The 22997-nt window shown below is 37.7% G+C and overlaps 2 protein-coding genes across 2 annotated transcripts in view; one reads left to right on the top strand and one right to left on the bottom strand.

Moving 5' to 3' along the window:
* The window catches only part of LOC144031455 (gap junction alpha-10 protein-like), a 454623-nt gene that overhangs the window by 21979 nt on the left and 409647 nt on the right, over positions 1–22997 (bottom strand). The gene's annotated exons all lie outside the window — the stretch shown is intronic.
* On the top strand, positions 87–857 carry LOC144031861 (general transcription factor II-I repeat domain-containing protein 2B-like). Its single transcript, XM_077539341.1, has 2 exons — positions 87–93; positions 232–857. The coding sequence occupies exons 1-2, from the start codon at positions 87–89 to the stop codon at positions 855–857; spliced, it is 633 nt and encodes a 210-aa protein (XP_077395467.1).

Raw genomic sequence — 22997 nt, 5'->3', positions numbered from 1 at the left:
AGTCATTTACATTCTATTCTTTGGCACTGGACGAAAGTAATAACATAAAGGACACCGCTCAGCTTTAATTTTTATCAGAGGGATTGATGACAAGTTTGCGATAACAGAGGAGTTTTTGGCCATGGAATCCCTGAGGGGGACAACGAGGGGAGAGGCCTTTGTATAACAGCGTGTCGGCAGTCATGGAAAGGCACAAGCTACCTTGAAGAGCGCTCATTAACGTTACCACAGATGGATCGCCAAATCTGACTGGAAAAAACGTCGGATTGCTCAAAAGAATCCAGGACCGGGTGAAAGAGGAGAACCATGAGCAGGAAATAATTTTTTTACACTGCATAATCCACCAGGAAGCCCTCTGTAAATCTGTACTGCAGCTTGACCACGCCGTGAAGCCAGTTGTAAAACTAGTAAACTTTATTCGAGCGAGGGGACTTCACCATCGTCAGTTCATTCAGTTTCTTGAAGAAACTCATGCCGATCACCAGGACTTGCTTTACCACTCTAATGTCCGCTGGTTAAGTTTGGGGAAAGTGTGTCAACGAGTGTGGGAGCTCAAACAAGAAATTATCTCATTTTTGGAGCTACTTAAGAAAGCTGACGATTTTCCTGAGCTGAGTGACACAGATTGGCTTTGTGATTTAGCTTTTACTGTGGACATACTGACATACATGAACGAGCTGAACATGAAGCTACAAGGGGAAGACCAGTTTGTGCATGATATGTACACAAACATCAGAGCCTTCAAAAACAAGCTCACCTTATTCTCAAAGCAAATGTCAAACAAGTCATTCACTCATTTCTCCACACTGGCGACATTGAAAGAGGCCCCTCGACACACGAAAAAGTACAGGAAATGACTGGATAACCTGCATGAAGAATTCTGCCGTCGGTTCTCTGATTTTGGGAAAATTGAAAAATCACTTCAGTTGGTTTCATATCCTTTCACACAAGATCCTGAAACAGTGCCAGCAGAGTTGCAGTTGGAACTGATTGATCTCCAATGTGACACTGTCATGAAGGAGAAGTTCAACTCTGTTAAATTAGATGAGTTTTATGCTTCATTAAGTGTCGCCAAATTCCCAAACATGCAGAAGATGGCACAGAAGATGCTGGTGTTGTTTGGCTCTACCCTATGTGTGTGAACAGACTTTTAGTGTGATGAACATCAACAAAGCACCCCACAGATCCCAGTTGAGTGATGAACACCTCAGATCTGTTCTGAGAATTGCCACAACAAAACTGACACCGGGCTTTGATGCACTGGCAAAAAAGGGTGATCAACTACACTGTTCCCACTGAAAGTTAATGTAAGTAATAACACTGCAATTCCTTTTTTTTATGTTTATGTTTGATATGTATGCATCTGGTGCTGACCCGGCCCGTGTGTCAAATTTTTAAAGTCAATGTGGCCCCGGAGCCAAAAGGTTTGCCGACCCCTGTGTTAATGGGTTTTAAGAAGATCTCAAGAGACCAGAGGAAAAACTAAAGAGAGGAAGGAGGGAAGGATAGATGAGGCAGAGTGAGATCCACAGACACCAGCACCCACTGATTCAACGAGCAGTGGGAGGGAGAGGCGAATTCTGTTTGAGTTTCAGTAGATGCTGGTGTGATGGATCTGGCATGCATAAGGACCGCTACCAAAGAAAGGAGCCGTCGAACGCGGCCCAGCAAAGCGAGCATGACCCCCCCCAAATCCCCCAAGCTGCGGCAGCACCAAGGCCAATCCCATGCCACCCGGGCAGATACCGGTCGGCGAGCCAACCCAGATGCCCGGCGCGCCCCCGGCCCGCACCCCTGAGCCCAACGCCGCAGAACGAGGTCCGGCAGGCCCCACATTGCCCCACCAACTCACCCGTCCCCCTGGAGGTGAGGCGCATTAAAATTGGAGGGGAGTTGAAGGGTGAAGACGGTATTTCCACCCTTCCCCACCCCACCAAGAAATATGTTGTGTGCCCTATGTGTATATTTACAAAGTGTATAGTGCAAAATTAGTGAAGTGAGTAAAAGGAGCAACCAGCTCCTCTTCCAAACTCCCCCCCATCTAGCACCCTGAATGGTGGACAGGGCCAGCGCAGCAGGGCTACCGGACAGCCCATTGGCCACCGGAGCCCGCCCGGGGTGCCAAGAGTTCTACCGGAACAGGGCAGGCCGCAAACCCCCCCGTGCTCCACCCCGCCCGGCCCAACGGAGCCCGACACCCGGGCTGGGGAGGGAGGCCCAGGGTAGGGGGCGGGGGGCGGAAAGAGAAGTGGGGGGGGAGAGGAGGAGACGACAATAAGTGGAAAGGGCGGCGGCAGAGCGGGGGGTGGGGGGTACACGAAAGGGGAAAAGGGACCGGGAGGTAGAGGAGGACGGGCGGGGGGAGGCGAGGAGAGAGAGAGACGACAGGGGGGAGGAAGGGGGAGGGGAGAGGGAACCACGGGGCACACCAGAGGCCCACCCGCCCAAACTGCACCGCCGTTCACGGAGCAGCGGGCCGCGCCGGGACGGCACCGCCCCGAACACCAGGGAAAGCACCCCAACACGGCACCCCACAGGGGGCCCAGGGAGCGGCCAAGATGCAACCGCCACCGAGCAGACAACGGGGGGGCAGAGCTACCCCCGCCCGGCCACGGGGGACAGCGTCAAGAAAATTGACTAACTTGCATGCAGTAACACCAAGTGTTGATGCTTAGTGCCCACTAGAAATAAATCTTAAGGAGTTAGTAAGTATAGTGTCGTATAGTGTGGTGTACTCGAGCCCACTAGGAGCAACTAAGTTCCTGACTTTATAAAAATAAAAACAATCAATTACAAAATACCAAATACAGAAGCAGCAAATACAGAAGTCATAACGATGTGGTGGCTCTCGTTAACAGGCAGAATCAAGACAGAATTACGTTGTCAAATTAAGATTAAAATATTCTATGTACATAGACCATGAAATCTTGATACTTGATTTTTATTTAAAGCAGAGATTTTTTCCATTGAGATATAATTTATTAGTAGGTTTAACCAGTGGTCGATATTTAGAGATTTATTTATTTTTCCAATTAACAAGAATTATTTTTTTTTAGCAATAGTAAGGGCTATAAGTGTAGATTGAGATTGTTTACATGGTAGATCAGTTATTGTTAAGTCACCTAGGAAACACAATCTTGAAGATAAAGGAAGCCTACAGTTTAATGTATCAGAGAGCTTTTCCAAGACTTAAGTCCAAAAATACAGCACTGGAGTACATGACCATAGAACATGAAGATAGGTACCGGCAGTATTTTGTGAGCACTGGAGACAAATGTCGGAGTCAGAGTTCCATTTTTTTCATCATATATTGTGTAATATATGTTCTATGAAGTATCTTATATTGGATAAGTTGCAAATTTTATATTTTTTGTCATTTTAAATACATTTTTACAGATTTGGGTCCAAAAGTCTGATTCCGGAACTATAGACAAGTCTTTTTCCCATTTTAAAGTCTGTAAATACATTTTGTCTGTATATAAAAGTAGCTTATATATTTTTGATAGTTTTTGTTGTTGTTGTTGGAGAAAGCTTTGTAATATCTTTAGCTAAGACAGACAGTTGGAGCGTATCCTGAAGTGTTGGGATTTGTTTCTTAACCATATTTGTAACTTGCAGATAATGTAAGAAATTTCCGTTTTTTTATTTCATATTTTTGGACCAAGTTCATATATGATATAAACATATTATCTGAGAAAAGATGATGAAGGTGTGTAATTCCTTTCTGCTCCCATAAGCTTAAATGGAACGACTGATTATTAAGTTGAAAGTCGGGGTTATGCCAAATGGGAGAGAGCCCACAGGGCGCCAATTGGCAGTTTGTAATTTCTAATGCCTTCCACCAGGCAGTCAGGGTGGCGGCTATCATTGGGTTTTTAAAACAATTATGTCATTTTATCGATTTTGTAATAAAGAGTAAATCTAAGAGTCTAAGGTTATTACAATCCTTCTGCTCCAATTCCAACCAACAGTTAATGTCTCTGTTGGGGTGTGTCCATAGCACAAGATATTGTAGTTGATTAGCTATATAGTAGTACATAAAGTTTGGTGCCGCTAACCCTCCTTTAGATTTACTTTCCTGAAGAGTAGATAGACTTAATTTTTGCATTTTTTTATTCCAATAGAATTTTGTGATAGAGTCCAGCGATTGGAACCAGTTAGACGTAGGTTTAAATGGAATCATTGAAAATAAATAATTTATCTTTGGTAAAACTTTCATTTTTATAGAAGCTATCCGTCCTATTAAAGAGATAGGAAGATTATTCCAGCGTTACAGGTCACTACGGATGCTATTGTCACGCCGCCACGCTGGTCATGCTTTTATTTTTGCATTCATGTTCCCTGTTTATTTTGAAATCACCAACTCCCTTCTCACCTCAGATCACTGACCCTTCCTTCTGCTCAGCTCATCACCGGTCCACGCCGATGATTGTTTCCACCTGCCACCAATTACCCCGCCAATAAAAGCCATCAGCCACCACCTGCAGTTTGCCGAAGTGTCACAACCCGTGCATGGAAGCGTCCTCACAGCCCTTGAGTCACAGTCCTTGTTTTTGCCTTGCCTTGTCTTGCGTCCTGAGTTTGCCCCTCTTTTTCCTCCCTAGCGGAGCGCCTTTTGTTGTCCCCTTTTTTGAGTGCCCTTTTTTCCTCTCCAGTTTGGAGCTCTTTATGTTCAGCGTTTTTTCCCTCTTTAAGAGGCGTCTTGTGTTTCCTGTTATTAAAACTGCAGCCTTTGAGGCCAACTTATCACCTGCGTCTGAGTCCTACCTCTTCACGTCATGTCAGCTATCCAATAATGGTAAAAAAAATTTAAATAAGTTAATTCAGTTAATTTAGGTGAAATTTTAACACCTAAGTATTTTAAATTACCTGTAGGAAAGGAGTAGTGTGGATCCTGACTTGTGGGGTTCCATGAATTTTCTGTAATAGGTAGCAATATTGATTTTGTCCAGTTAATAGAGTAATCTGATAAGTGAGAGAATTTTATTAAGTTAAATCAGTGCTTCTCAATTATTAACCCCCCCCCCCCCCCCCCCCCGCCGCGACTATAAATAATATAATTTGTAAATAAAATTGTTATAAGCACGCCTCTGCATAACACTGCATCCGTATTAACGTATAAGAGAATAAAAAAAAAAGAAAGAAGTATGGACCAACTTACAAAAGAGAATAGCTTCATTAACTGTAACAGAAAAGATCTGAAAAAGATATGAAATTCGAAAATAAAATTAAATCCTTAATTAAACTATAAACATTTTCTGACTGACCATGTCAAACCACATGATACGGAAAAATAAAATTACATAAAATCAATAAATAATGCATTCAAACCGATCACCAACATTAACTCAGGAGCACAATATTAAAAAAAACCAAAACAAAACAAAACTTTAACCTGCAAAACGAAAATCTAAAATAATTTGTGCTGATTTTTTTTTGCTGTGTGCAAAGTGGAGCATGCTCAATGCAAACAAACCCCTACACCACCGAGCGAATGCTCCCACTCTGCCAATAATGAGTGCGCCACTGCCCCCTAATGTAGTGGAGGTGCAATTGCACTTTGTTATAGGACAGTAAAAAAAATAAACTAGAGCTGCGAGCAGCTATAAAGGGCCCTCGCAACCCGGGCCACGTTGGGGTATTTGCACGTCGGGGTACTGGCATGTTGGGGTACTGTCAAATAGGAAACCATCTAAATTGTAAACATTTTTGCCATGCTTTGTGTTTGTAAAGTTTCATGGAAAGGCCAAAAATGATGCACAATTAACAAAATAAAATCAAAATGGATTGGCACATGGCTATATACCACCGTCATATAGTATGTCAAAAACTCCGCCTCTGGCGGACTTCCTGTTGGGTTTAGCATATGGCACCAACAGACTTTTTTGTAGATCATAGTCTGTTACATATGTGTACCAATTTTCGTAGCTCTAGGTTAAACGTACAACCGGCAATACTACGTTTAGTAAGAGTTTTGAAACTCTAAATTTGATGCCTCACCCCCGTCATATAGTACGTCAAAAAGTTTAGATTTTTTACCATGATGTTGTCCCAGGTGTTGAGATGGTACAGCCCAAGTTTGAAGTCAATCGGGTTAACCGTGTAGGAGAAGCGGGCAAAAGTACGACCCCTGTAAATGTGCAAAAATGGGCCAAAATTGGACATTCAAATACTCATAACTCACTTCCCGTCTATTTTAGGGTACACATATCAGAGGTTTTTGTTCATCTGGATGTGCTACAGGTGCCACACAATTTTCGTAGCCATAGGACAATCGTAGCGGGACAGGGATCCGTTAAACCTATGTAGGTGGCGCTACAGAGCCATTTTTCTGTTATCATGTATGGCGACTTTAAAATATCAAATTTTTCGCCAGGCCCGATCTGCGTGTAAAGTTTGGTGAGTTTTCGTTCATGTTTAGTGCCTCAAAAATGTGGTTGTTTGCGGAAAAGAATAATAACAAAGAAAAAGAAGAAGAACATATGTCTCCAAATTTTCGTAGCTCCAGCTGCTTCGTACAACTGGGAATGCTTCATTAAGAAGGATTTTTTTTCCTTTGCAAAAAAGTGCATGCCACGACAACAGCGTGCGACGAAATAAAAAGCTTTCAATAAATTTTCATCGTCAACATCTTAAGATGAATCACACCAAGTTTGAAGATGATCGGATAAACTCTATAGGAGGAGTTCGTTAAAATAAGACCCCTATGAAATGGCCAAAAAAATGGCAACACGTTTCAAAGTAAATCAAAATGGCGGACTTCCTGTTTGGGTTAGCATATGTTTCAAAAAGGGTTTTTTGTACCTCGAGGCCTGTTACATATGTCTTCAAATTTTGGTAACTCTAGGTAAAACGTACAACCGGGAATGCTTCGTTAAAGAGGAGTTTTTTAGCTCAAAATGTGATGCCCAGCCCCTGGGGGACTTCCTGTTGGGTTTAGCACATGGCACCAAGAGAATTTTTTGTACATCTTGGGCTGTTACATATGTCTACAAATTTTCGTAGCTCTAGCTGCTTCGTACAACTGGGAATGCTTCATTAAGAAGGATTTTTTTTCGTTTGCAAAAAGTGCATGCCACGGCAACAGCGTGCGATGAAATAAAAAGGTTTCAATAACTTTTCATCGTCAACATCTTAAGATGAATCACACCAAGTTTGAAGATGATCGGATAAACTCTGTAGGAGGAGTTCGTTAAAATAAGACCCCTATGAAATGGCCCAAAAAATGGCCACACGTTCCAAAGTAAATCAAAATGGCGGACTTCCTGTTAGGTTTAGCATATGGTTCAAAAAGAGTTTTTTGTACTTCGAGGGCTGTTACATATGTCCTCAAATTTTGGTATCTCTCGGTGAAACGTACAGCCGGGAGAGAGAATATTACAAGGCCGCTTCTGTCAAAATTTGATGGATGACATTCTTAATTAGATTAGGGGGGTCATGTATGGGTCATGACCCCTCCCTAATGAATATTAATGACCCTTTAATGACTTCCAGATGTCATATAATGAGGGTTAATGACCCTTAATGACTTCCTGATGTCATTTAATGAAGATTAATGACCCCTAATGACTTCCTGATGTCATTTAATGAAGATGAATGACCCTTAATGACTTCCTGATGTCATTTAATGAAGATTAATGACCCTTTAATGACTTCCAGATGTCATATAATGAGGGTTAATGACCTTTAATGACTTCCAGATGTCATTTAATGAGGGGTAATGACCTTTAATGACTTCCGGATGTCGTTTAATGAGGATGAATGACCTTTAATGACTTCCGGATGTCGTATAATGAAGATGAATGACCTTTAATGACTTCCGGATGTCGTTTAATGAAGATGAATGACCTTTAATGACTTCCAGGTGTTATATAATGAAGATGAATGACCCTTAATGACTTCCTGATGTCATTTAATGAAGATTAATGACCCCTTAATGAAGATGGATGATGTGTAGGTGGTGTTCCTACCTGTTTTTGCAGATATCATGGCTGACCCGGGTTCAAATGCTCATTGTTTGGTTAACTTCCGGATCCGGTGCACGCCCCCCTAGATTGAGTGAATAATGAATAATAATGAGATTGAATGACGTGATCAGAGGGAGTGGTTTAGTATGGGTAAAACCGCCGGGGGAAAAGTACTAGCCATTTCTTTTATGGTGAAGGGGGAAAAAGCATGCGCAAACACGGCTCAAAGAGTGTATTTTAGAGGTTGTAAAACAAGAAGTATAAGGTAAGGTTAAACTGTGATACGCTGGTTGGTATTATGAAATTAAAAAACTCTAACATGAAGTTATACATTATATGTAAAAATGTTGTAAGAGTCGTTCGTGACTGCTGGGGTTGACTCTGAAAATAAACGGATACAACTATATAATTGGGGTTAGGGTTAGGGTTAGGGTCCATTTCTATTATGGTGAAGGGGGGAAAAGCATGCGCAAACACGGCTCAAAGATTGTATTTTAGAGGTTGTAAAACAAGAAGTATAAGGTAAGGTTAAACTGTGATACGCTGGTTGGTATTATGAAATTAAAAAACTCTAACATGAAGTTATACATTATATGTAAAAATGTTGTAAGAGTCGTTCGTGACTGCTGGGGTTGAATCTGAAAATAAACGGATAAAACTATATAATTTCCCCTTACTGATATAGTTACTATCTGACATTTTTGTTCAATATTCCTGTGAGTAGGGGGAAGCATATGCGTAGTCAAAGATTCATGGGGAGGTCAAATGTATGTCTGTGCTTGTGTGTGCGTACGCGCATGTATGGCTGCATGGGGGTCAAAGAAGTGTGAGGACAGACGGGCGGCTGAAGAAGTGTGAGGTTAGACGGTGGCTATAATGTTGTTAGTTTGAAAAGACAACACTTCCTGAAACATATTACAAAAATATGCATCGACTTAGATCTGATTCTATTTATAATGATAATTTTATGTAGAAATTGGTGAAAAGCCATCATCAGCGATAGTCTCCTTACCCCTGCGAGGACAGCGGCTGCTGGTCATAAAATTAAGGCTGAAGGAGGAGGAAGAGAAAATATCGGGGGGTTCCTCCTATCTTGGTTAAAATGAGCGCCATTTTTGGTCTGAGAAAGGCGATTGTTCAATATTCCTGTGAGTAGGGGGAAGCAGATGCAGTCAAAGATTCACTGGGAGGTCAAATGTATGTCTGAGCATGAGGGGCCTGTGTATGCGTGTGTGCGTTTGCATGAGAGCTGAACAGTGTAAGATTAAACGGTAACTGTAATGTTGGTTTTCAAGAAGACATTTCCAAAACGGCTTCTTTAAAAAAACATCTACACAGATATCCATTTATGATAGTTTTATGCAGCAACCGATAGTTGAAACATCCTAGCAAACATTTTCTCAAGGATTTGAAAAGTGGTGACAAGTGAAAACTAATTAAGCTTACCTATAGGCGTAACGGCGTGTGGCTTTGAGTCCATCACATACATGCTCTGCATAGAGCATATATGCGTAGCAGCGAGGTATGCGTAGCAGAAAGGGGAGATGTCCCTACACTCGTGAGAATTTTCTGAGGCTTGTTGGAGACACTAGGACTCTGTCACAGTTTGAGTGTGTGTGTTTCAATGACCATAATTGTTGGGGGGCTGGTGGATATGAGCGAGGGGGTTGGTTAGACGTCTGCCAGCGTGCTCTCCTTGGGATATTTTCTCAAATACTAAAACCCAAATGCCAGTCCTCTGAACCGAATGACCAGTTGTCTAAACACATTGAATAAATGTAACCCCTCATTTTCCAATACCATGAAAACATTTTACATGAAGACACAATTCACAAATTGCTCTCATGCGATACAAAATGTTTACCACAAGTCAACAATATTTGAACACAACGGACTTAACTGGCGTTCACACAACAACTCAAAAATTGAATACACTTGTTGCTAATGATGTGACCACACCTATAAACTCAAGTTCAGAGTGTACAGTTTGCTGGAGAGTCCAAACAAGCGCAATGGATAGAGGCAGAGCCAGAGGAAGAGGAATTAGAGGAGGGAGAGGAGCAGGTCGAGCAATGCAAAAGTTATAAAATAGTAACATGGAATGGTAAGGGTATTCGTAAACACGAAAATAAAAATAATAATTTAACCATCTTATTACAGTCTTTCTCAATTGCTAATACACATTTCTTGAAACCTGTACCCATTTTCTCAAAACCTTAAACACAAACACAAAAATTCAAACAATTTTCACAAAAGCCGTGACTTTTCACTTCAAAACCTATTATCCGGTATTCAAATCCGAACAATATATTCAGATCATACACACAGTAAGTCAAAATATATTCACCATGAGAGCATTTGTTAGACACGACATAAAATAATCTAACACAGAGCATCCAGGGTAGGTAGTCAACAGAGGTTTATTTTACATACATCAATAAACATAGTTTTTGGCACTAGACAAATTACTAACCAAGTTAAAATTATGGTGAATTCAAATGAAATAGAAAGGGTGTATGAAAATAAATTCCTTGGAGTAGTTATTGATGATAAATTATGTTGGAAGCCACATGTAGAAAATGTTAAAAGGAAAATGTCAAAAATCATCGGGATACTCTATAAAACTAAGGATGTCCTGAACATGAACTCATTATATATATTATATAGTTCATTATTATTACCATATTTGACCTATTGTGTGGAAATCTGGGGGACTGCATATAAAACAAACACTAACTCTGTTTTCAATTTGCAAAAAAGAGCCATAAGGATTATTAATCGTTCAAAATATACAGAATCAACACATCCATTATTTATCAAATTAAATACAATGACATTTTATGACTTGGTTGAGTTTAAAATAGCACAAATAATGTACAAAGTATATAACAATCTACTCTGCTATATTACTCAGACATTGTTTGAAATTAGACACAGTCCTTATGATATAAGGGGTACAAGTGTGTACAAAAAACCCAAAACAAGAACAAATATTAAGCAAAGGTGTGTTTCTGTAAAAGGTGTTAATTTGTGGAATAATCTGGGAATTGACTTGAAAAGATGTGACTCACTTGTTGAGTTAAAAAAAAACGTTTAAATGCAAAGTTAAAAAAAATTACTTTTGTCAAATAAGAGCATGAAAATTGTATATAATGAGTATGAGTATATGATTTATAAATGTATTATGGTATATGTTTAGGAATTTCATGTATATATGTTGCTGGATAATGCACGCATCATTTTATTTTTAAAAATATTAACCTAGTATTGTATCAATAATGAAATAAGTTTAAATGTATAATGTATGAGGGGTAGGACTAAATAAGTTAACTTCTTCCTACTCCCTTTTGAACATGTAAACTATGATGAGTTTGTTTTTTGTTTTTTCTTTTCTTCTTTTCTTTTTTAACTTTTGTTTCTCTGCTGTTTGTTTTTATGTTCAATAATTCAATCAAAAAACGTGATAGAGTCAAAATGGGTACTTTTAACAAAAAAAACATGCATTAGTCTTAGGGCAAAATAATTTAGGAATAGTGTGAAATGTGTTTAAGTTTTATCCAAAAAGAGTGGATGAGTTTTGAGAATTGGGTCTAAGCCTGAACCGTGTGTAAGGTTTGGTCAAAAAAGTGTTTCATTCCAGAAATTAGTCTCGGAAACTGAGAATTTGCTTCATCGAACGGGGTTTGGTGTTTTAGCAACTGATAAAAACTGTTAAGTTAAAAGCGGACATGACAATACAATAACCACACATAACAAAATCAGAACAACCCTATCTCAATTGTAAATAATACATTCAAATATTCACACCAACTTCTAGGCCGTGGGGTGAACCCCCAAAAAGTGCCTAGAAAATGAGTTTTGCTCCACTGTCTGGGCACTACTTGTTCAATGCATTTTTTGATAGATAATACCCTTCTGAACTTTGGGTTAAAAGTTCACCCAATGTTTTCCTGCCCCAATTTTGTTACAAGCCAGAAATGCATATATAGGTAAATAACAAAAAACGAAAATCTTGTGCTACAGTTTTTGGTTGTAAAACGTCTTACATTAAATTTGGCAACAGAAAATCATTCCCAGATGTTATAAATACATGTACCTAACATCAGAAACAAGTATTGGTGGTTTGGTGCAATCATGTGAATTTAGATAATTAAATATATTAAATTTGTGCCAAAAAAACAAAAAACGCTTCAACTAGAAGTGAAACCAGCACACAGATGTTACATTTAGCTATGTTTATGTTTCATATATGAAAACAATTCACAACCTATTACGTAATGAAAGGTACACAAGAAGCAGCATACATCGGCCAAAAATACTACCATGCACCACAAACCTGGAACAAGGCAAAATGGACTAGATGGAAATAGATGCATTCAGAGCCCAGATTATTATAACATATAGAATATTTATTAAAGTATCAGATTGTGTCATCACAGCATGTCATTTATACCCCCCGTCCCCTACCCAAAAAATATTAATAAAAAAAATAATAATAATAAAATAAAAATCAAATGTGCATTCACAATAAAACCTTTGGAACTTCATTGGAACAGCTCTCTTTTTTTGGCAGACCAATTTAACAAAGGTCTGTGTTGTGGAAAAATGGAATACAGACATTTTGATTTTTGCTTGAAAAGTGTTAAAATGGAGAGTTAACATCTTGATAATGAAACAAACAAAATGGCAGATTTTACATAGATTTTACAGCCCTGCACTGTAAAGTGTCCTCGTATGCCCTGTCATTTTCCAACCTGATGTTGTACCAGCCATGTGTTAGTGTCACTTTCTTGGCTTACATCAGTAGACTCAGTAGTTGATGTATCTGATGAGTGAGGTACCCTGTCTAAAAGTTTGTCAGTTGTTGATAATGTCTCTACAAAAACCATTTCAGAGTTGTTGCTGGAAAGGGGTGTGAAAAACCAGCTGGGGGAAATCACACCTCAATCTTCGTTTCAGTATTTCCTGCCTGAAATAGAAAATTGAAGGGAAAGATGAGCACAAGATACACATATTCACATCACATTAGGGCTGCTCTATTATGGAAAAAAATAATCATCACAATTATTTTGGTAATAATTGAAATCAAGATTATTCTAAACAATTATATTTTGTTCAAATCAAGAAAATATTTCAACATTTGAAAATAAGACAATCACAATCATATGAAACTATAATTATGTAAGTTGCTTTTGGATCCAACAAAATTTTTAATATATTATTATTATTATTATTATTATTATGACGTTAGCAAAAATTTGAAGTTGGGGTGCAGTGTGTGTGTGTGCAGTAAGCTAGTTTTGACATGGGTGTGTGGTAAAATAACTCGTGTGGGCGTGCCACAACTCAAAATTAGTATTATTAGTGCTGCAGCTATCAAATATTTTGGTATTTGGATATCCTACTGAAAATTCTAGTGAATAATCGTATATTTGGATAGAAATACAAATATACCTATAGGCCTATATACTTTCTTGGTCAAAGAACAATTATAAATACAGAAGACAAAAAAAACACATTTGCATGTAATAATTAACAACCAACTGGTTTTCATTTTTAGAGAATCAATTGTATTTATTTATTTATTTTTAACTTAAATTGAGCTTGTCAGAAAACTATTTTTCTCTGAAACAGTGAGATTTTAGACAAATCTCTCCCCATAGATTTCATAAATGTGTTTCAATGTGAAGATTTATATGTTACCTGTAGTCTGAAGCATCAAGATCCCCGTGTTTATTAACACTGTTCACAAACCCCTTAGCTTGTCCATTCTCATCACATCTTTGTCAACTATAATCCTTTGACGGATTACTTGTTCACAAAAAGAATTTGTAGCTCTCAGCATTGGGTTGTCTAAAACACACACACACTCACTTAATATGTGCAGAGTCATGCTTTCTAATTAATGCTATCTCGAAATGTAAACAGAATACAAGTGACATATTGCTGACCAATGCTTTACTTTTGAAATGTGTAATTTTAGCAAAGTGACAATGAAATAGTGCAATGTAACAACTCACATTTGTTCGTCCCTGGTTGCTGTTGACTTTAAGAACCTTGTGTAATCTCTGAAACAAAACTGCACCTCCATCGTGACACAGTCTTTTGTCTTGAATATGCAGAAGAATGGAACAGTCTTTCTTCATCTCAGCGGCCTGCAGCAACCAACCCGCTTTTAGACAAAAAAGAATTACATTATAAGTGTTATTGTCACATCACCTCTTTACAGTATATGCACATCACAGATTTAAGTAAAGTAAAGTGTTTGTTGAGGTTGATGAGAGAGAGTTTGGGCTGGCCCCGTTCTTCCAGCCATCTGCATCATTTGTAAAAATAAATTTCAAAGTAGACTCGTCTGTGATTGGAAGGCACACGGAAGAGGGATCATCTCGCCAAAGCAGAAACATTGTCAGCAGGTATGTGCTACACACACGCGTGCCCATTTCTGTTATTAATGTGACCGATATTTAGTATAGGGTTGAAAATAATTTTTTGCTATGTTAAGTTTTAAGGCTATAGTTTAGTAAAAACGCGAGCTGCTGAATGATTTATCGAGTGAATCCAACAGTTGTTACCAAACTCGAGTTACCTGTGCCCATCAGAGTCATAATATAGTCACAGCTACACACCCCCTTTTCCCCAAACTCTCTCTCATCAACCTCAACAAACACTTTACTTTACTTAAATCTGTGATGTGCATATACTGTAAAGAGGTGATGTGACAATAACACTTATAATGTAATTCTTTTTTGTCTAAAAGCGGGTTGGTTGCTGCAGGCCGCTGAGATGAAGAAAGACTGTTCCATTCTTCTGCATATTCAAGACAAAAGACTGTGTCACAATGGAGGTGCAGTTTTGTTTCAGAGATTACACAAGGTTCTTAAAGTCAACAGCAACCAGGGACGAACAAATGTGAGTTGTTACATTGCACTATTTCATTGTCACTTTGCTAAAATTACACATTTCAAAAGTAAAGCATTGGTCAGCAATATGTCACTTGTATTCTGTTTACATTTCGAGACAGCATTAATTAGAAAGCATGACTCTGCACATATTAAGTGAGTGTGTGTGTGTTTTAGACAACCCAATGCTGAGAGCTACAAATTCTTTTTGTGAACAAGTAATCCGTCAAAGGATTATAGTTGACAAAGATGTGATGAGAATGGACAAGCTAAGGGGTTTGTGAACATTGTTAATAAACACGGGGATCTTGATGCTTCAGACTACAGGTAACATATAAATCTTCACATTGAAACACATTTATGAAATCTATGGGGAGAGATTTGTCTAAAATCTCACTGTTTCAGAGAAAAATAGTTTTCTGACAAGCTCAATTTAAGTTAAAAATAAATAAATAAATACAATTGATTCTCTAAAAATAAAAACCAGTTGGTTGTTAATTATTACATGCAAATGTGTTTTTTTTTGTCTTCTGTATTTATAATTGTTCTTTGACCAAGAAAGTATATAGGCCTATAGGTATATTTGTATTTCTATCCAAATATACGATTATTCACTAGAATTTTCAGTAGGATTTCCAAATACCAAAATATTCGATAGCTGCAGCACTAATAATACTAATTTTGAGTTGTGGCACGCCCACACGAGTTATTTTACCACACACCCATGTCAAAACTAGCTTACTGCACACACACACACTGCACCCCAACTTCAAATTTTTGCTAACGTCATAATAATAATAATAATAATAATAATAATATATTAAAAATTTTGTTGGATCCAAAAGCAACTTACATAATTATAGTTTCATATGATTGTGATTGTCTTATTTTCAAATGTTGAAATATTTTCTTGATTTGAACAAAATATAATTGTTTAGAATAATCTTGATTTCAATTATTACCAAAATAATTGTGATGATTATTTTTTTCCATAATAGAGCAGCCCTAATGTGATGTGAATATGTGTATCTTGTGCTCATCTTTCCCTTCAATTTTCTATTTCAGGCAGGAAATACTGAAACGAAGATTGAGGTGTGATTTCCCCCAGCTGGTTTTTCACACCCCTTTCCAGCAACAACTCTGAAATGGTTTTTGTAGAGACATTATCAACAACTGACAAACTTTTAGACAGGGTACCTCACTCATCAGATACATCAACTACTGAGTCTACTGATGTAAGCCAAGAAAGTGACACTAACACATGGCTGGTACAACATCAGGTTGGAAAATGACAGGGCATACGAGGACACTTTACAGTGCAGGGCTGTAAAATCTATGTAAAATCTGCCATTTTGTTTGTTTCATTATCAAGATGTTAACTCTCCATTTTAACACTTTTCAAGCAAAAATCAAAATGTCTGTATTCCATTTTTCCACAACACAGACCTTTGTTAAATTGGTCTGCCAAAAAAAGAGAGCTGTTCCAATGAAGTTCCAAAGGTTTTATTGTGAATGCACATTTGATTTTTATTTTATTATTATTATTTTTTTTTATTAATATTTTTCGGGTAGGGGACGGGGGGTATAAATGACATGCTGTGATGACACAATCTGATACTTTAATAAATATTCTATATGTTATAATAATCTGGGCTCTGAATGCATCTATTTCCATCTAGTCCGTTTTGCCTTGTTCCAGGTTTGTGGTGCATGGTAGTATTTTTGGCCGATGTATGCTGCTTCTTGTGTACCTTTCATTACGTAATAGGTTGTGAATTGTTTTCATATATGAAACATAAACATAGCTAAATGTAACATCTGTGTGCTGGTTTCACTTCTAGTTGAAGCGTTTTTTGTTTTTTTTGGCACAAATTTAATATATTTAATTATCTAAATTCACATGATAGCACCAAACCACCAATACTTGTTTCTGATATTAGGTACATGTATTTATAACATCTGGGAATGATTTTCTGTTGCCAGATTTAATGTAAGACGTTTTACAACCAAAAACTGTAGCACAAGATTTTCGTTTTTTGTTATTTGCCTATATATGCATTTCTGGCTTGTGACAAAATTGGGGCAGGAAAACATTGGGTGAACTTTTAACCCAAAGTTCAGAAGGGTATTATCTATCAAAAAATGCATTGAACAAGTAGTGCCCAGACAGTGGAGCGAAACTCATTTTCTAGGCACTTTTTGGGGGTTCACCCCACGGCCTAGAAGTTGGTGTGAATATTTGAATGTATTATTTACAATTGAGATAGGGTTGTTCTGATTTTGTTATGTGTGGTTATTGTATTGTCATGTCCGCTTTTAACTTAACAGTTTTTATCAGTTGCTAAAACACCAAACCCCGTTCGATGAAGCAAATTCTCAGTTTCCGAGACTAATTTCTGGAATGAAACACTTTTTTGACCAAACCTTACACACGGTTCAGGCTTAGACCCAATTCTCAAAACTCATCCACTCTTTTTGGATAAAACTTAAACACATTTCACACTATTCCTAAATTATTTTGCCCTAAGACTAATGCATGTTTTTTTTGTTAAAAGTACCCATTTTGACTCTATCACGTTTTTTGATTGAATTATTGAACATAAAAACAAACAGCAGAGAAACAAAAGTTAAAAAAGAAAAGAAGAAAAGAAAAAACAAAAAACAAACTCATCATAGTTTACATGTTCAAAAGGGAGTAGGAAGAAGTTAACTTATTTAGTCCTACCCCTCATACATTATACATTTAAACTTATTTCATTATTGATACAATACTAGGTTAATATTTTTAAAAATAAAATGATGCGTGCATTATCCAGCAACATATATACATGAAATTCCTAAACATATACCATAATACATTTATAAATCATATACTCATACTCATTATATACAATTTTCATGCTCTTATTTGACAAAAGTAATTTTTTTTAACTTTGCATTTAAACGTTTTTTTTTTAACTCAACAAGTGAGTCACATCTTTTCAAGTCAATTCCCAGATTATTCCACAAATTAACACCTTTTACAGAAACACACCTTTGCTTAATATTTGTTCTTGTTTTGGGTTTTTTGTACACACTTGTACCCCTTATATCATAAGGACTGTGTCTAATTTCAAACAATGTCTGAGTAATATAGCAGAGTAGATTGTTATATACTTTGTACATTATTTGTGCTATTTTAAACTCAACCAAGTCATAAAATGTCATTGTATTTCATTTGATAAATAATGGATGTGTTGATTCTGTATATTTTGAACGATTAATAATCCTTATGGCTCTTTTTTGCAAATTGAAAACAGAGTTAGTGTTTGTTTTATATGCAGTCCCCCAGATTTCCACACAATAGGTCAAATATGGTAATAATAATGAACTATATAATATATATAATGAGTTCATGTTCAGGACATCCTTAGTTTTATAGAGTATCCCGATGATTTTTGACATTTTCCTTTTAACATTTTCTACATGTGGCTTCCAACATAATTTATCATCAATAACTACTCCAAGGGATTTATTTTCATACACCCTTTCTATTTCATTTGAATTCACCATAATTTTAACTTGGTTAGTAATTTGTCTAGTGCCAAAAACTATGTTTATTGATGTATGTAAAATAAACCTCTGTTGACTACCTACCCTGGATGCTCTGTGTTAGATTATTTTATGTCGTGTCTAACAAATGCTCTCATGGTGAATATATTTTGACTTACTGTGTGTATGATCTGAATATATTGTTCGGATTTGAATACCGGATAATAGGTTTTGAAGTGAAAAGTCACGGCTTTTGTGAAAATTGTTTGAATTTTTGTGTTTGTGTTTAAGGTTTTGAGAAAATGGGTACAGGTTTCAAGAAATGTGTATTAGCAATTGAGAAAGACTGTAATAAGATGGTTAAATTATTATTTTTATTTTCGTGTTTACGAATACCCTTACCATTCCATGTTACTATTTTATAACTTTTGCATTGCTCGACCTGCTCCTCTCCCTCCTCTAATTCCTCTTCCTCTGGCTCTGCCTCTATCCATTGCGCTTGTTTGGACTCTCCAGCAAACTGTACACTCTGAACTTGAGTTTATAGGTGTGGTCACATCATTAGCAACAAGTGTATTCAATTTTTGAGTTGTTGTGTGAACGCCAGTTAAGTCCGTTGTGTTCAAATATTGTTGACTTGTGGTAAACATTTTGTATCGCATGAGAGCAATTTGTGAATTGTGTCTTCATGTAAAATGTTTTCATGGTATTGGAAAATGAGGGGTTACATTTATTCAATGTGTTTAGACAACTGGTCATTCGGTTCAGAGGACTGGCATTTGGGTTTTAGTATTTGAGAAAATATCCCAAGGAGAGCACGCTGGCAGACGTCTAACCAACCCCCTCGCTCATATCCACCAGCCCCCCAACAATTATGGTCATTGAAACACACACACTCAAACTGTGACAGAGTCCTAGTGTCTCCAACAAGCCTCAGAAAATTCTCACGAGTGTAGGGACATCTCCCCTTTCTGCTACGCATACCTCGCTGCTACGCATATATGCTCTATGCAGAGCATGTATGTGATGGACTCAAAGCCACACACCGTTACGCCTATAGGTAAGCTTAATTAGTTTTCACTTGTCACCACTTTTCAAATCCTTGAGAAAATGTTTGCTAGGATGTTTCAACTATCGGTTGCTGCATAAAACTATCATAAATGGATATCTGTGTAGATGTTTTTTTTAAAGAAGCCGTTTTGGAAATGTCTTCTTGAAAACCAACATTACAGTTACCGTTTAATCTTACACTGTTCAGCTCTCATGCAAACGCACACACGCATACACAGGCCCCTCATGCTCAGACATACATTTGACCTCCCCGTGAATCTTTGACTGCATCTGCTTCCCCCTACTCACAGGAATATTGAACAATCGCCTTTCTCAGACCAAAAATGGCGCTCATTTTAACCAAGATAGGAGGAACCCCCCGATATTTTCTCTTCCTCCTCCTTCAGCCTTAATTTTATGACCAGCAGCCGCTGTCCTCGCAGGGGTAAGGAGACTATCGCTGATGATGGCTTTTCACCAATTTCTACATAAAATTATCATTATAAATAGAATCAGATCTAAGTCGATGCATATTTTTGTAATATGTTTTAGGAAGCGTTGTCTTTTCAAACTAACAACATTATAGCCACCGTCTAACCTCACACTTCTTCAGCCGCCCGTCTGTCCTCACACTTCTTTGACCCCCATGCAGCCATACATGCGCGTACGCACACACAAGCACAGACATACATTTGACCTCCCCATGAATCTTTGACTGCATCTGCTTCCCCCCTACTCACAGGAATATTGAACAAAAATGTCAGATAGTAACTATATCAGTAAGGGGAAATTATATAGTTTTATCCGTTTATTTTCAGATTCAACCCCAGCAGTCACGAACGACTCTTACAACATTTTTACATATAATGTATAACTTCATGTTAGAGTTTTTTAATTTCATAATACCAACCAGCGTATCACAGTTTAACCTTACCTTATACTTCTTGTTTTACAACCTCTAAAATACAATCTTTGAGCCGTGTTTGCGCATGCTTTTCCCCCCTTCACCATAATAGAAATGGACCCTAACCCTAACCCTAACCCCAATTATATAGTTTTCTCTGTTTATTTTCAGATTCAACCCCAGCAGTCACGAACGACTCTTACAACATTTTTACATATAATGTATAACTTCATGTTTTTTAATTTCATAATACCAACCAGCGTATCACAGTTTAACCTTACCTTATACTTCTTGTTTTACAACCTCTAAAATACACTCTTTGAGCCGTGTTTGCGCATGCTTTTTCCCCCTTCACCATAATAGAAATGGCTAGTACTTTTCCCCCGGCGGTTTTACCCATACTAAACCACTCCGTCCGATCACGTCATTCAATCTCATTATTATTCACTCAATCTAGGGGGCGTGCACCGGATCCGGAAGTTAACCAAACAATTAGCATTTGAACCCGGGTCAGCCATGATATCTGCAAAAACAGGTAGGAACACCACCTACACATCATCCATCTTCATTAAGGGGTCATTAATCTTCATTAAATGACATCAGGAAGTCATTAAGGGTCATTCATCTTCATTATATAACACCTGGAAGTCATTAAAGGTCATTCATCTTCATTAAACGACATCCGGAAGTCATTAAAGGTCATTCATCCTCATTAAACGACATCCGGAAGTCATTAAAGGTCATTACCCCTCATTAAATGACATCTGGAAGTCATTAAAGGTCATTAACCCTCATTATATGACATCTGGAAGTCATTAAAGGGTCATTAATCTTCATTAAATGACATCAGGAAGTCATTAAGGGTCATTCATCTTCATTAAATGACATCAGGAAGTCATTAGGGGTCATTAATCTTCATTAAATGACATCAGGAAGTCATTAAGGGTCATTAACCCTCATTAAATGACATCAGGAAGTCATTAAGGGTCATTAACCCTCATTATATGACATCTGGAAGTCATTAAAGGGTCATTAATCTTCATTAGGGAGGGGTCATGACCCACACATGACCCCCCTAATCTAATTAAGAATGTCATCCATCAAATTTTGACAGAAGCGGCCTTGTAATATTCTCTGCCGGGAATGCTTCATTAAGTAAGAATTTTGAAACTCTAAATTTGATGCCTCGCCCCCGTCATATAGTATGTCAAAAACTTTTGATTTTTTACCATGATGTTGTCCCAGGTGTTGAGATGGTACAGCCCAAGTTTGAAGTCAATCGGGTTAACCGTGTAGGAGAAGCGGGCAAAAGTATGACCCCTGTAAATGTGCCAAAATGGGCCAAAATTGGACATTTAAATGATCATACCTCACTTCCTGTCTATTTTAGGGTACACACATGAAAGAGGTTTTTGTTCATCTGGATGTGCTACAGGTGCCACAAAATTTTCATAGCCGTAGGACAATCGTAGCGGACCTGGGATCCGTTTAACCTATGTAGGGGGCGCTAAGGAGCCATTTTCCTGTTATCATGTATGGCGACTTTAAAATATCAAATTTTTCGCCAGGCCTGACGTGTGTGTAAAGTTTGGTGAGTTTTCGTTCACGTTTAGTGTCTCAAAAATGCGATCGTTTGCGGAGAATAAGAAGAAGAAGAAGAAGAACTAGAGCTGCGAGCAGCTATAAAGGGCCCTCGCAACCCGGGCCACGTTGGGGTATTTGCACGTCGGGGTACTGGCATGTTGGGGTACTGTCAAATAGGAAACCATCTAAATTGTAAACGTTTTTGCCATGCTTTGTGTTTTTAAAGTTTCATGGAAAGGCCAAAAACGATGCACAATTAACAAAATAAAATCAAAATGGATTGGCACATGGCTATATAGAATACTTTTTGAATATATTCGGCATGCCTGCCAATATTCACACATCTAGCTGAATCATATAATCGGAAAGACTTCATAAAAATGTCTAGAGGGCGCTATTGAGCCATTTATTACAAATTGCACAACAAATCTCTAAATAAAATATTCATGTTCCAGACAGGTCTGGTGTGTGTGCAAAGTTTTGTGAGTTTTCACCCATATTTAGACTCTCAAAAAAGCATTTTTCTTCACAAACAATGCATGGCTACAGCAAAGGCGTGTGACAAAATAAAAAAATTCAATAACTTTTCATCTTAAATATCTTAAGATGAAACACGCCAAAGAATGAAGACGATCTGATAAGTTCTGTTGAAAATATGACCCCTATAAAAGGCCCCCAAAAATGGCTACAAATACCAAAGTAAATCAAAATGGCAGACTTCCTTTTTGATTCAGCATATGGCTTTAGAAACCTTTTTGTAAGTCTTAGGCTGATAGGTATCCCAATTTTTACAAATCTAGCTGAATCATAAAACACAAAACATTTGCAAAAGCTTCATAAAATTGTCTAGAGTGCGCTATTGAACCATTTATTGCAAATTGAATAAGAAATCTCTAAAATATTCATGCTGATGACAAGCCTGATGTGTGTGTAAAGTTTCATGAGTTTTTGCACATGTGAAGACCCAAAAAAAAAAAGCAGCATTTTACTTGGCAAACAATGCATCGCCATGACAACGGCGTGCGACAAAATAAATAACTTTCGATAACTTTGCATCTT

This window comes from Festucalex cinctus, chromosome 12 (genome assembly GCF_051991245.1).
Source record: "Festucalex cinctus isolate MCC-2025b chromosome 12, RoL_Fcin_1.0, whole genome shotgun sequence".
NCBI classification, from domain to species: domain Eukaryota; kingdom Metazoa; phylum Chordata; class Actinopteri; order Syngnathiformes; family Syngnathidae; genus Festucalex; species Festucalex cinctus.
This window is presented reverse-complemented; position numbering and strand designations above follow the sequence as displayed.